Genomic DNA, 16,096 nt, shown 5'->3' on the forward strand with positions numbered 1-16,096 from the left:
ATTAAATGGGGACCAATATTGTTTGGTTACCATCATTCTTCAAAATATTTTCTTTAAATCATACGTGTTTTAAATGACACGCGAATGAGTAAAGGATGAAAGAACATTCCCTTTAAAATCTTACTGAATGTCTCTTGTTCTAAATGTGTCTAGAAAACAACACGAAAATACAGATTATTTTTTCATAAACACAACAGTCTGTTGATTTTGATGAGCCTCAGAAAAAGAAGCATGGAGAAAAACTACGGCAGCCGTCCTCACAGCTTCCTTCTCTCCTTTCCGCCTATTTATGGAAGATGGTCCATTCAACCCCACAAAGCTCAGAGGAATCCAGCGAGCCGTTCAGGAACATTAACAGCCACAGGTTTGGTGCGCCCAGCAGCCCATGTGTATTACCGTTTACGCTGAACCCACCCTTAACCACCCAGTAATGACTGTTGTAAACAGTTGAATCAATCTACCCGATGCCAGAGCGGTTCTTTAGAATACGACCCTCAAACAACTCCCAATGCCTCGTAAATGATCATAGTGCGTCTGGAATGCAAATCGGCATCTGGGAACCACTTCAATATGAATGTTTCTACAAATCAAGTGCAGGTTTCAGATTTGTGTGTGGTCAGTATGAAGATCGGCATATCAGCAAACAAACACTTGGGTATTTGTCGAAGCATGTCATGGTTCGTCTTTCCATTAAAGGTAAAATGTATAAGACTCCTGAGAAGTTATGAACGTGTTATGAACACCGTTCTCTGGCAAGTAACACGAAAGTGGGAAATATATACTCTGTGTGATACTGCAGACGTATGATATAGTGTTGTGTGTGTGGGTACCACAGGAGATTCAATGAGGCTCAGATGCATTGTGTGACCATGTTTGGTAAAAGCTTTCCACACACACACACACACACACACGGTCTGACCCAACCCATTGACCGCGAGTATATGCAGCACAGCCAGAACAAAGACACTCTCGCCCTCTTTTTACGATATTCAGTGTCATCCTCTCTCTGGATAACTTGTTTACACTCTTAAATATAAAGGTGCTTAAAAGGTTCTTCACGCGATGCCATAGAAGAACCATGTTGGGTTCCACAAAGAACCATTCAGACAAAGGTTCTTTACAGAACCATCATTTTCATACCTTTATACAATCTGAAGAAACTTTTTCGCCACAAAGAATCCTCATGTTAAAGGTTCTTTATGGAACTTAGGGGCGCTCGATTATGACAAAAATCATAACCACAATTATTTTGCCCAATGTTGAGATCACGATAATTTCACACGATTACGCATTAACCTTTAAAACAATGTAGAAAAAGACAAAAGCTTGTTTTTTGAACTGTGAATTTAACTGAAAAATACATGTAAAGGAACCACTGTAAAGGATATGGTGCAGAGGTGGCATTTGAGCTTTTTACTGACCGTCATTTTGATGGACAGCCTCGTAAAAAAATCGGTCATAATCTATTATTAACCGTTATTATGCTGCAAGGTGGTCTTACGTGCTAATAAGCATGTCCGTAACCTCAAGGGCGCGCTATGGGTGTATACCACAAGAAAAGAGGGGATCCTTGCAAAATGCAATGTGGCACAATAATCATTTTAACTCGATTTTTGTTGTTGTAATTGATGAAGGCCAAAACTTATAATTACGAGCACTTTCATTACTTACTTTAGGATTTGAGCAGAGACATTTTACTTTAATGGAACTAAAGGGGGAAAACATGATGGATTTCTAGTAGACAGACAGATAGATATAGTCTTTATAGTCGTTTTTAAACTACAGCTGCAGTAGAAATCAACAGACCGTTCCAAAATTTTATTAAATCATCATTTCTAGATGTATTGTGGTCATTCCAGTCCAGTGTCTGCCGAGTTTCATCAAAATCAAACCTCAGGAGTGTCAAAGTCATCCAAAACCAATACGTAAAACAGCATGATAAAATGCATGAAAACTGTAATAAAGATCAAGGTTATCACAAAAAAAGATTTTTTGATCATTTTTTAAATACAGGTCGAAATACTACTATTGAATTACTTCAAAGTGAATGTAAACTTGTCTTCTTTGTCGTATTTGAGGTCTGAAAAATGCAGAGCATCTTTTCTGTTATTTTCACCCGTTTCTCCCGTTTTCATTTTCTGCAAATAAATGCAAATAGAAGCAACATTTTTTATTTAAGATTTGGGAGAAATATTGTTTGTAGTTCACAAAACGAAACAAAAATTCTAATTTGATCTAAACCCATAAATAGGAAAAATTCAGAAAAACTGAAAAGGCTCTTTGAAATGGTCTCGCATTTTTTCCACGGCTGTGTTTACTACACAAGCCTACATTTGTCCACCCAGGGATGCACAAAGAGAAAATGGCACATTTTTGGAACAATGTTTATCTTTACATTTGTGACCTTGTCCGTGAAACCCAGACTAAAGTCTCAAAAGAAGCATCACAGTTTAATTTCAATCATTCATTTCACTATGATTTCAGTCTTTGACATGGCATTACTCAGTCAATATTAAATGCACATTAGGTTGAATCATTTTGAGCACAAAACAGTAAATCAGAAAAAAGTGACTTTAGCTGGATTTTCACAGGCAGGGTCACATTTTCTGTTTATTTTGTGCAAATGCTTTTTCACAGTAATCACTGGTCAGCATGTAGTAGAAGTCAACACTATTTGTAAAACAAGAAGGCTTATTTGAAAGCAAACTTGAATTAATCTTTAGTTTATGCCTAGAATTAGCAAACAGCTGCAAGGTCAACAGTAAAATACCCAAAAATGACCAAACATCCAGCTGTAGAGGCAAAACACAACATTAACCTCAAGAGCCAAATGTCCACTCAAAACAGACACTAAACAATCAACAGATTAATAACAAATGTACAAAAAATGTTTCATTACCTCAAAAACGAAAAAGTTTTCAGAAAATGATGAGTAAGTAATCATCTTAGTTTGTCTACAATCTCAACTTTATTCATGAACAGCTCATGATTTGACCACTGCTAAGACGATATTATTATCTGTAATACTTATCCGTCGATTTTAAAGTAGGTGAAGCAGGTGCTCTAAGACACCTGTTAAGTAATGATTTTCACATGAAAATTTCCAAAGACAATTGGAATCATAACACAGTAATGTGTTAAAAAAAAAAATCAATGAATCAAAAGATCAGGGCAAAAACTGAACTACAGTTTAACAGTTATTCAACAGTTGAGTCTTCCAGTTAAAGATTTAATTCATGTTTCTATAAATACATCTTCAATACTGGCACGGAGAATTGCACATAATAAATTACAATTATTCCATTGAAAACTCGACTGCCTATACAAAAGGCGGACGGCAAAAGACAGAAAGCTCCATCTGAACGTTCGGACAGGTAGAAAAGGCTGGACGGTTGGAAAAGTCACTCATATAGTAGATTATCATCATCACCCATCGATATTCAACTAGGGTCTCCTGTCATTAGTGTCCTGAAATTAAACGGCTCAACGGAAATTTGAAATGTCCAAAATAAATGCATGCGGTTTCAGCGCTTTTCGTTTTTAATAAAAACGTTTGTGATGTGTTTTGCTGGTTGCCATTTTCAAAACCATGAAACGCAGAAACAATTTGAGTTGTGATTATCATAAATACTGTAGTCGTGGTCTATCACACATCTGGTCGAGAGCATCAATCCAAAGACGATGACCTAGTGCAGCATAGATTACCACGAGGTTGTGGGTAAGTCTTTGTAAACAACGTACAACGTTACATTGAAGACTTTAATCTAAAAATGTTTGATTTGTTTCTCCGTATTTCTATTTCACATCCTTCCAAACTGTACTATAGCAAGCCCTCCGCTTTTACTACACCTGAAGTTCAGCCTCAGGGTTTTGAAGTGTGCTAACTCTACAGTGGCTTGAAAAGTGTTTTTACATGAACCATTTTCCATTTACATCTATCTAGAACGCTATCTGGTCTTGGAGCAGTTACTACCTTCTGGCTTTATATAGCAAGACTGTTGCATGACTGATCTATTCAAATCTATCTGTATACAAATGTTTTATTGCCAATAAAATGTGTTATTTGGAGTATCATCACTTAAAGGGATAGTTGACCCCAAAATTTTAACTATTTACTTTCCCTCGAGTTGTTTCAAATGGGCTGTCAATCGATTAAACGCATCCAGAGTTTGTGTTTACTGTACATAATAAATGTCTGTGTGCTGTGTATATTTTTTTTGTATTTATAAACACATACATGCATACATAATTAAGAAATATTTGTATATATGTATTTATTTATTTATTTACCATTAATTCAAATTAAATATAAAAGTTTAATCATTTAAATGATATATAAACGTTTAATCATTTGTACCTTATATTTTTCTTAAATATATGCATGTTTACTTGTTAAACTAATATGCACAGTGCGTAGACATACGATATAGAATGTTAAAACAAACTTTTATTCTGGATGCGATTAAACGTGATAAATCGTTTGACAGCCCTATTTTAAACCTGTATGACTTTATTTCTTACGCAGAACACAAAAAATTGGTTTTGAAGAATGTAGGAAACAAACATTTCTAGGGCACTATTAAAAAATCATGGTAGTTTTTATTCGTTCAACTATGGTAGTCAATAGTGACCCAGAACTGTTTGATTACATTCTTTTAAATCCTTTTTGGCTGATCTATCCTTTCAAATTCTTCATTGAACTTTCTGTTGATTTTGGTTAGCCCTTAAAAGTCGATACTAGTCTAATGCGAAGGACGGCCGGTCCCTGAAGAACACTACGATGGTTTATAAACCACAAAAGCATCAGATTGTGCAGTTGTGTAGATTTTGTTTTGTACCACAGAGGCAAGACGTTTTAAAAGTGTATTTCTTTCTACAAACATGAAGGTTGAAGCTAATTTTCGGTATTATAACTAGCCATAAGGACATGACCAAATGGCCATTTCTTCTCTAAAATACATTTCTACTGTCACAGCTTTACGTTTTCAAGGTCTGGAGGAGTATTTGGTTACTCAGAATTCTGGACGCAAGGCAAAAAAGAAGACGTTTTCAAACATTTTACCCACACTCCCCTCCCAAACAAAAGGCCCACATTCGCTGTCAGCAGGACCCTCGAGTCGATTCCAAGATTAAACAACATTCGTTTTGAAGGCGTACCTGATTATAAGAAGAGAAATGCTAGCTCCGAATGCAGAGATTTACTCTTGTCCAATACTTGGCAGGGAAATGTACTGCATATATTTATACATGTATATATATCATAAAGTGTACCACAGAACAGATAAATATCAGCTGGAAATCATGTTCAGGAGGAGCACGACAGCAGCATTCAACATCATGACGCATGCCAACACCTAAAGGACGGGAAACGGCTTCCGCAGTGAGAATTTCTGCAGAGCATGCTGAAAACACACTTCCGTTTGGCAGAGAAAAAGAAACAAACGCGGGAGAACGAGATCAAGTCATGTTCGCTATGCTCTTGGTGAGGAGAAGAAAGTTGCAAACCGTGCGTGCGGATCATCGGCTTGTCCGAAAAAAACTAGCAAACAGAAAAGGTGACAAAGAAAAATGTAGGAAGGTCTTGTGAGAAACGGATGCAAATGTATCCCAAATTTTGACCGTCAGTCAGAGACATCATGCACACAACCAGCATCACATTAATATTTTTCACATAACCACCGATCTGCAACGTACAGTAACTGTTGAATTGCGAGTCTGGACTATAATAGCAGGTTTGAGTGTCTGACTGTCCTTTAAAGACGCTGTTCATGATTCTTGAAGACGGGTATAAAAATCAGCTTGTGCTTGAGACGGAGGTAGATGTAGATCTGCGGTTTCGCAAGTCTCGCAATCAGTCAGACAGAACTGGCAATGTAACTTTGACATGAGACTGAATGCAGTCGAGTAGCACTTCTGGTTGTCCAGTGAAGGTTTGGGCGTCAGTCATTCAACTAACGTGGAGTTGAGGACGTCCACATGCCACGGAGGACCTGAGACACAAAGAATGGGAGTGAGGTCACGAACAAGAAAACAAGGTTCGCGATCACAGTCGAAGAATCGAAGGCCAGTTGCTTTAAAATGGAGATGTGATGGACATCTTCTCGTGCTTGGAGGCACTTAAGGCCTTTGGTTGTGTTTGACTCTTAACAGGTTTGTTTGTTTGCTCAGACTTTCATCCGAGACTGGACACTGGGACGACATTCTCTCCTTCAGTTCACCTTCAGTTCGAGAACATGAAAAGAACGTTTATCCCGGTATACATTTATTCATCTAGATGTCATTATTGCTGACAGGTTCCTCCCCCTTAGTCCCAACGCTAGCTCAGTCTTTGTGGTTGTTCACGTCATTGGACTTTCTGGAGTCTGTCGTGGCCCCCCTCAGCTTGCCTTTGATGACCTTGTAGCAGCCGCGGGCGATTTTGTACATCCAGATTGTGTTTAAGATGTCCAGACAAATGCAGGAGACGATCCAAGCCACCTGAGGACCGAGACCCAGCCTCTCGAATTCCGGCGTGCCGAACGTACCGAACACCTTCACCCAGTACGGCGGCATCACGGCAATGCGGACGAGGAAGAACACGATCGACATGACGATGCCGTTGATGACGACCAGCGGATGCGTACGGGGATGTCCCAGCGCTTCGTAGAACCACCTGCGTTGAGAAACGGATGAAATGAGAAGTGATCTGGCACGTGTCGGGGAAGGATCGAGTGGCTGGGAATCTCACCTTTGATTGACAAATGGTGTCGACAATTCGGAAATCAACCGGAAGTTCGCGAAATAAGGAAGCAGTCCGCGAGTCTGTTTGAGAAGAAGTCACAAAGAGGCCTTTGGTCAGTGATGTGACGGACAAAAAAAAAGCTTTAAAAAACTGACTTAAGCTAGACAATTAATATATAACCTGTGTTGCCTATAAGTAACAAAACAAGTATATTTTTAAAGAGGTATTTAAAAAAGTATTATCAATATATGCAAATCTACCACCGAATCAGAAATAGGATGAAGTCACGGAGGGCCCCAACACATTTGAATACTGCTGATTTTAAGACACCACAAATTTAGGACATTTCCCACCTTCAAGCCAGAAATAATTTCTGGAACAGTGCTTTTTTTTATGTAAATAAATACTTTTAGTGCTACTAAATCATTAGTAACATAATGTTTTAATAAGTATGTTACCAAATACTTATAATATAACTTAATCCAGGGAATGTGATGGGGAAATTTCCCAAATCCTACAAATATTCCCAATGCCTTTTGTAACTTTTCATGCACTTACCAGCACGTATCCATAAGCATAGAGCGCCGCCAAGTGGTGACAGACAAAAAATGCATCTCCCATGGTACTCCAGTTACAAGCCAACAGCAAAAGGTCTGAGAGACATACGAAAAACATGTTGATCTGGAATACATAACCCGTCTTTAGATCTGTTTAATAAACAGGAGGAAACCAGGAATGTTCATACCGTAGAAGAGGTATCCACAGGTGATTGCCACATTCAACTTTACCAAGTTAGGATCTCCCCTTAAAAAAAGAAAAACAACATTCAGATAGCATAACAGACACACACACAGACAGAGGAAGTGAACCAGCAATGAAAGTGCGTGCCTCTAAAAAAAGCCTTAAAGGGACAGTCCACCCAAAAGTATCTGAACAACGACAGTACCCATTGACTTGCATTGGTTTTGTGTCCATACAATAGAAGTGAACGAGCACCGGCGTTGTTCGGTTACCAACATTCTTCAAAATATCTTCTTTTGTGTTCTGCATAAGAAGGTTTGACATGACATGAGGGTGAATACACGATGAAAGAATTTTCTTTTTTGGGTGAACTATCCATTAAAGTGTTTTTTTTCTTAACTATATTTGTTACTGTAACCACCTGTTGAAATTACTCTGAAGGGCAGACAGACGCATGCAAAGCCGACACGGGTTAATGAGAGTAAAAGGGTGGGGCGTTGATTATGATTCGAGTCATTAACTACAGAAAATAACTTTCAACAACTGCAGACTGATCTTAAGAAGAGAACTGAAACAGAAACAAGGAAACTAATCACACAAAAAAATGAAATTCCATTCCAGTTAATTTAGTCTCAAATGAATAGCCTGCTCATATCAACTTTAAAAATGTTTTTATTATCAACACAAAAATGATGTTATTATTATTCAAACATAATGCACAATATAGTGAGACATTATATAATAATGTGCCTGATCTCCGATCAGCCCACAGCTTTTAGAAAAGTCCAGAAATAGAGGGTATGAATAAGCTCTTCTGAATCAAACACAGGATGACAAGCAACGAACTTGAATAAACTGTTTAAAGAAATGTGAAAGTTGAAACAACCATCAAGCAATGCCCTAGCAACCACTCAGAACACCTTAGCAACTGCATCCCCTCCTCTTTAGAAAACGTAAAACTTGTTTGCAACTTTCGTTTATGATGAATTTCCATGTTTTCACACTAGCCTCGGTTACAGTAAGACACTGTAAGGGGCCGTGGGCTTGCCATATGGAAGCTTGGTGGACAAGGTCAAGTATGTGTATCTTCGTCGGGTTCTTGATACGGACTGAACGCAGGTGTCCAGCAGCAGACGTACTGTATGTCTAGTGTTTGTGAAAGCGGAGCTCAGTCCTTGTGGCATCTCGCACACACAGGAGGTTCAGTAACTCTGTGTGACACCGCGGGCTCATTTATCAAACAACTGAACCGGCACTGCTCCAGTTTAACATCACAATTTCACTTCAGAATTGATGCAAATACTTACAATCGATCTAATATAGAGATTTATGTCAAATGCGTAAATGCAACAGAATAAATGTAAACATAAAAAAAACGGTCAATTAAAAGAAAAAAAATATTTTATTCTATAGGCCATACGCATACATTTGCCCTGTTATCTAATCTATGGTTCAATTGAGTTAAGTGATAACTCAAACATCACTTAGATTAAATGTAAATGAGTGAGATTAACATTTAAGGCCAGAGTTCACATGTACAGAGGATGGATTACTCACCATTAATAGGACACAACTAATCAAGTTTCGTCAACTTTGATCGAATTCAGAGTTTGTATAAGCAAGTCAGTCGAAGAAACAAAAGAAAGACGACTCGGAGACTTATAAAGAGTTTTTAAAAAGCATGAAGTATGGGCACAAAACACAAAACCTGTATATGACTCTTACATCAGTGGGACACAAAAGAAGATATTTCGAGAAATATCTCAGTGATTTTGTGTTCATACAATGGAAGTCAATGAGGGTCAATGTTGTTTGGTGACCAAGGTTATTTAAAATGTTCTGCAGAAGAAAGAAACTCAAATAGGTTTGGAATGACATGAGGGTGAAAAACACAAGCGTTCATTTTTGGGTGAGCTATCCCTTTAATAACATATCATAGATCGTGTTGTTGTAAGGTCATCACGCTTCGAAAAACATGAGGGGTAGGAGTGGGTTCTGGCCGAAACAGTTCTCGGGACAGTGAAAGGGAGAAAGACAGAGGAGATCAAAGCAGAAGGCCTAAAGGAGTGTCACATGACCAAAGGAGGGTTAGGGGGTGGTCTGCAGTTTCCTGTTGAAAGGCGCTTTGTTGGCAAGACTCAAATCTGAATGAGGGGGAGAGGGCAAGAAACCAACAGAGACGGAGGGAATCTGTTTTCGACAGCAGTAACTGTAAAATAATGTTTATGTACAGGAGTGAGGGGGCTAGAGAAATGAATGAATGAGAGAGCGAGAAAAACCTAATTTCACAACACACAAAACGATTCTATGAAACAAACATTTACCCGATGACAAACTAACGGTGTGTTTTATTCACCGAGCGTGGCGATTTTTGTCTTGAGAACAAAAGCAATTGCGCCGACCAATACGAATAAAGGATTTGCTTTCGTGCAAAGTGGGAAACCACACAAATGCGCTCCAGAAAAAAATCTCATTCATTCCCTAACCGAAAAGAAATGTATATTTAAAGACCAAAAATTATAAGCCCTTCAAAACAGACCTGTCATGAACATGTCTAAAATTCCACTGATGAAAAGGGACGAGCAAACAAATGGAAGCAAAGCCTCTGAGAAACAACAAAAGAAGAGCTTAATCTGAAAAGACGTTGAGAAAGTAAAGAAAGGCGGACTGTTCCAAAACCTGCAACGCGCCATCTGCCTCCCATCAGACAGCTTTGGGTCCGGCAGGTAGACGGCTCTTGAGGTTTGGGAACAGCGCTCTCTATGGAACAGAAGAGGTGACAACCAGTGAAGACAAGTTACCATTTTCACCTTCAGGATGCAAAGATGCAGACCAGACAGGCAGCAGGCAGAAAAGGAAAGAAAACAGGAAAAGAAAAGTAAAGACGACGAATGAGACAGCAGATCTGAGCAGACAGTTCATTATAATGAAAAAAAACATCACACGGTCTCAAAACGTGCATGACGGTGAAAGGACGCGTTCCAACTCTCGCCGTCTTACCACACTGGATCTTTGTTGACGGCATCGTCGAACCAGAGGATATAGAGACAGAAAAGTCCCACGATCAACGCATGGAAGGTGGACACCAGCCTGAGGACACAAAAACAACAGCGTCGTTCACAGGCAATTTAGATGAATTTACTAAATAAACACCAAAAATGTTATTGCTTTGATATAAGAGATGTGTAATCATTTGATCAGCTCACGATTACACAATACACACTGGAGTGGTGCAGAGATGATGTGTTTTATGTAGGCCAACCCTGAAGTTAGCATCGGGCAAGTTCTCACGACCGAACATTTTCCCACAGATGTTGGGAAGATCGTAAAAAATAAACTCTGTGACTAACAAGGTTTATGATGTTTACAGGTTTTGTCTATAATGATAATCACTACAAATTTGTTAGAGTTTAATGTTCATTTATCATAAATGTTTTGAAGAGTTAGTTATATTTTTTAGTTTTCTGGTTACCATTGTTCAGAAAAGCGTTGCCTTTGGTTAGGTCGTGGGCGGTTACAATCCTTTATTAGCATTTCTGTTGAGTTCCTTTGACTAAATATCTTCTTATTGAAGTGGGAATAATGTCTAATTAATATTAAAAATGTATAATATAAAAACATGTTGAACATATTTTATTTTAGTGCAGGTAAGACACAAATTTATTTAATCAAGAGTACTATAAAGATTAAGTTCATACAACAAGATTATAATGAATCGTTTCGAAATAATTATATTTCGTCGGAGAAACGTAATTCAATTTCTTGGAAAAGTTTTCCTTAATTTAATTAAGTTCGTTCAACAACTTTTTTTTGAGTGGTAGCCGCTTTTAGCAACTTGTTTGCAACCAACGTTTTTAAGATACACGAAAGCTTTAAATAATCATTTAAACTAGTGTGTTTTATGTCAAAGATTAAAACGTGAAAATATTTACAGGCTTTGTTAACATACAGGTCTTATATTATTTACCAAAAACCCATTTTGGATTGAACCGGATGTGCTTCAATGCTAACTCGCTTCCGGTGTTTGCATCCTTAAATACATTATCTCCGAAAAACATATAAATCAGATTTTACAGTTTAATTTCGGAAACATTACTAGTTTATAATAACATTTTTGTTGTACATGCGATTTATTAGAGAACTGACAACATTCAAGGTTTAACTGAACCTTCCGTATGAAAATGAATTAACTGAATATATTTATGTTAAATATGTAGTATATATATATATATATATATGTGAATAATTAAATAGGAAAATAATAAAGGAAGAATTTAAGAATATTTTATGCATTGTGTCTGATGTGGAGAGAGAACTTCATAAAGCAGACAAACCACAAAAAAATGCACATGTGTTGATGCAGGTCACGTGTTGTCAATGTGGTTAAACGTTAGACTGTATAGGGTTAAACAGAAGTGATACTTGGCATTAAAAGTTGCCATAAACTTAACTTCCGGTAGACCTCTGCAAAGAATCTGTAACGGTTGAGTAGTTTTCGTTTCATTTAATACAAATAATATACAATAAATTATCCATTTAAAATGAATATAATTTAAATATAAAATGATATTTTCTATTTTAACCAAACACAGACCGTGAATTAACTTTTGGCCAGGCGCGTGCGTCCAATGCAACAGTCCACAATACATACCTTATTTTTCACAATGCATCTGTACACCCCGATTCGATTTTTTTACATTTACTAGATTATATTAGATTTACTTTCATAACAATAATTATTTTCTTAAGAGTTATATAATTCAAATACTGCACAGACAGCAAGTCTGCATTAGCTGAGATCATAATGCTAACAGAGTAAGAAGCAGTTTCTTGCACGCAATGTACTTTTTGTAGATAATTTCATATCATATGGATCCAGGCATTGCGGATGTGGCTCATCTTTGTCATGCGTGTACAGATGAAATCTCTTGTATGGTCTATCTATGGCGGGTTGACCTTTGTATCTGTCTTGTATCAGCATGTAAACCCTCACTGTCATTCTATAGCCTATCTCCAGCAGGCTTTGGAGAACTGACGGTAAAAGTCATAAATCTGAATTGAGCTTTAAAATTATTCACTGGTAAATATCTAATGTTTTCTTCATCAAAACAAGGTCAGTGTGGTATTTATGCATACGGTACGGCATGTCTATAACAATGAAATCATTGTCCGTTTAGCCCTTGATTGTATAATGGTTCCAGGGATTGTAAAGATTTCTTAACCTGCCCCTAACAAAATGATGCAAGGTCAACATTAACCCGGTTCAAGCGATTACAGAGGTGATTAGACCAAACTGCCATTCAACCGCATTTCACAATCCAGTACAGAGATCACTAAGCTGTACTCAAGTCCTTCTACACCATATTCTCACGGATACAGTATTGCTTAGATTGTTTTTTGTTTAGATAAGTAGATTCGTAACAAACTGTAAATACTCTTCCTGAACAATACTAAAATCTAAACTCTTTTAAAATCCATGGTGTAGTTTTTAAAGGATCTATTCACCGTAATGCCACATAATATTCATAATTATGTCTTCAGATGTGTATAAAGACCTTGCATGATAAAGCGTTTTCTTTTATTACCTCAAAATGTAGCTTTTACTATCTACGTACACAGCGGGTCCCCATACATGGAATCCACCATTTTGTTTCTACAGTAGCCCTAAACGGACAAACGTCTCTACAGAGTTTCGTAAATACGTAAAGTCCTTCGGCAAAGAAGTGAAAACATCTTCGTCATGTGTCAGCCACAGTACTTAAAGGGAGGGGTGGAGTGAGCCGTTAGTTGCAATGCACAACCTCACCACTAGACTCCGCAAAATGTGATACTCCGGACCTTTAAAATCGTGTTTTTGCCGTGCGAGTCTTGTACCTGGAGTTCCAGTCGTTGAGTTTGTGGGGTGGTAATCTCCCGTAACCCTGCGTGAAGTTGGAGGACAGAACCGGACTGACGCAGGAGAAGAACAGCTGAAAGCTCACGAAGCTGCCGGTCACCACATACACTTCTCTCATATCCATCTCTCCCCTGCGACAAACACAAAAACACACCTGTCAAATCCATCTCTCACCTGCCGAACAGACAGATTCATTGAACGGTGACTCGTTTGAACTGATTCATTGAAAAGATTCTGATTCACAAATTACAAAACGTCATTGATTCTCCCGAACTCACATACGCGTTTTTCCGAGAGCTGCTACACTGTTACATCTTTCTGAATGACAATAAACACTGTCTCAACCTTTCATGCGATACATACATTTCAAAGCAACAAAAACACTTTAAATGCTTTACTGTTTTGAAGGATTACGGCAAGCATGCCCTTCTTTGTACTTCATAACAAAGTCTGAAATGTATTGCAAAACTACTCTTGATCACGGCCTAACACACAAACAATGGGATATGCAGCACTAATCCCACAAACAATGCAATCAAGCACACACCGCTCCTTCATTGACAAAGGTTTCAGATGAATAATTAAAGCGAGACATTGCAAGACATTGATTAAAGAGAAGCAGATCGGGTCATGTGCACACTTATCTGTGCAATCTCATTATTTCATCTCGTAACACACTATTTTAACATGTGATCTATTCTCAGATGCGTTGTAGAGGGCTGATATGGACCATATTACACAAACTGCACGCTGTGCAAGCATCTGGATCTGTGTTTGCTTTAAGAAACACTGCAGAGAAATGTGGGAACCTCTCTACAACACATAACTAACCTCTACACAACCACAGACCGCCAACACGGGCCGCAACACTGGGGGAAATGTTTGAATGAATCCAAATCTGTACAGGATAACATCAGGATATTTTAAGCATACTTGCATCCAATAAATCATATTTGACCGCATAAGGCTCACAACAATGTGTTGGCTGGCCAATTTATCACTCCACCGTGACACAGGGATTAAAATAGCAAACTGTATGAATGACTCCAATGACAGTCAGTGCAACCTGAATACATACAAAAACAACAAGACTGAGCTCGTTTTGTTGATGGGAACCAATAAAAGCTTAAATCCTGCTGGAAAATACCCCAAACGCTGCGTTTTAAGGAATTATTTCGTTTTAATAGTAATAGTTCACAGTAATAATGTAACAACGAACGATTTCTAAACTCAACAATCTTCAAGAAAAGAAATGTTTTGCATGACAATGTTCACAAAGTCGCGGAACAATAACAGTACGACGGGCGCATGCGCAGTGCGTGAAGACGTGGTTACATTCTGCACACGTATCCAGCCGAACCAGGGGCTTTAGCAACTATGCTGCAGCGCATTGAAGTTTCTCTATTCATCCCTTACAATGGTGGTGTCGTGCCACGTAAATAACAAAGCACGCGGCAGGTGCGACGCACCGCACGCACACTTGCGCGTCGCTAACGAAACCAGCGGGTTATTTTACCTGATAAGTGTCGCATGGGTGTGAGTAAACGCGTCTGGATCCCGTCGTCTTCTTTATTCTCAATAGAAACCGTTGTAGCTCGATGGCGACGGCTAGCGAGCGGCTCGTCCACGCGTCGGCTTTAAAAGCGCGCGTCCTCCGTGGAGCGCTCGCGGAAAGACCAAAGCTCCGACAGCGAGGGCATTTCCCACCTTCACAAACGCGCACGGATATCGCGAACCTCCGCGCTGCTTCGATCTGAACTCCTCATTTCTCCACCGCGTATTGACAGATTACGTCCGGTGTTGACGTCAGCACATGTCTCCGCCGACTCTCCTCCCCCGCCCACGCCTCTTTGTCAGACCACGCCCACTAAATCTGTAGACGATGGATGTTTGCCATCATTTTATAGCTGAGAAAATACTCTTTGCAGTATTTTTGAATTATATTTTGCGAGTCCATAATGGCAAACATTAAAAACGTATAAAAGCTATACCTAATATACATTTGACATTGTTTTATGTTTGCACGTGGCATTCACAATCGATCAATACAATACAAATGCAAAGGAGTATGTGCCTCGTGTATTAAATGCACAAATATACAAGATGAGCCAGTAGGACCTGCAAGAGTGCATGACCGCAAGAGATTTCGGTATGCCGACAGGGTCAAGTGTTGTGCAACACTGACCTCCGGCTCGTAAAAAACACTCATGTGTTGTTATGATGATTTAAATCTAGAAAGGAAATGCAGTAGTTTACAAACGACAAATGATATTCTCTTACCCAACTATTAACCATAATATTTGGAAACTTAATCCCTGCTAATAATAAACAGAACATTGCTCTGGCCCTATATGAACAACAACAACCACTCTGCACTAGATATATGACTGATATCACATGACCCGAGGCTATTAAAGGGTTAGTTCAAACAAGAATGAAATTTCTGTCATGAAAATGTACTCACCCTCTAGTTGTTCCAAGCCTGTATATATTTCTTGGTTTGGTTAAACACAAAAGAAGATATTTGGAAGAATGTTAGCAGCTGACCTTTCCGGGGCAGCATTGACTATCATAGTAGAACTAACTATGTATAGTATTCAATGCTGTATAGACCCGTCTTTTGAATAAAACTGAATTCTAAATACAATAAATTCTGGATATTTGTTTAATTTCTGTAAAACACCTTTCATAAAATGTGGATGTTGGTACATTACTAGTTGAACAGGACTATGTCAGAC

At 38.5% G+C, this 16,096-nt stretch overlaps 1 protein-coding gene across 1 annotated transcript; it reads right to left on the bottom strand.

Moving 5' to 3' along the window:
• Window positions 1-2,149: 2,149 nt before the first annotated feature.
• Window positions 2,150-15,166, bottom strand: tlcd4b (TLC domain containing 4b). The gene is made up of 7 exons (XM_056752844.1): window positions 14,875-15,166; window positions 13,337-13,489; window positions 10,463-10,552; window positions 7,467-7,525; window positions 7,280-7,374; window positions 6,728-6,801; window positions 2,150-6,652 (listed from the first exon to the last, which is right to left on the bottom strand). Exons 2-7 carry the CDS (start codon window positions 13,480-13,482, stop codon window positions 6,322-6,324), a joined length of 795 nt encoding a protein of 264 aa, XP_056608822.1. The 5' UTR covers window positions 13,483-13,489; window positions 14,875-15,166; the 3' UTR covers window positions 2,150-6,321.
• Between the last annotated feature and the right edge of the window lie 930 nt (window positions 15,167-16,096).

Source organism: Triplophysa dalaica, chromosome 7, assembly GCF_015846415.1.
Source record: "Triplophysa dalaica isolate WHDGS20190420 chromosome 7, ASM1584641v1, whole genome shotgun sequence".
NCBI classification, from domain to species: Eukaryota; Metazoa; Chordata; class Actinopteri; order Cypriniformes; family Nemacheilidae; genus Triplophysa; species Triplophysa dalaica.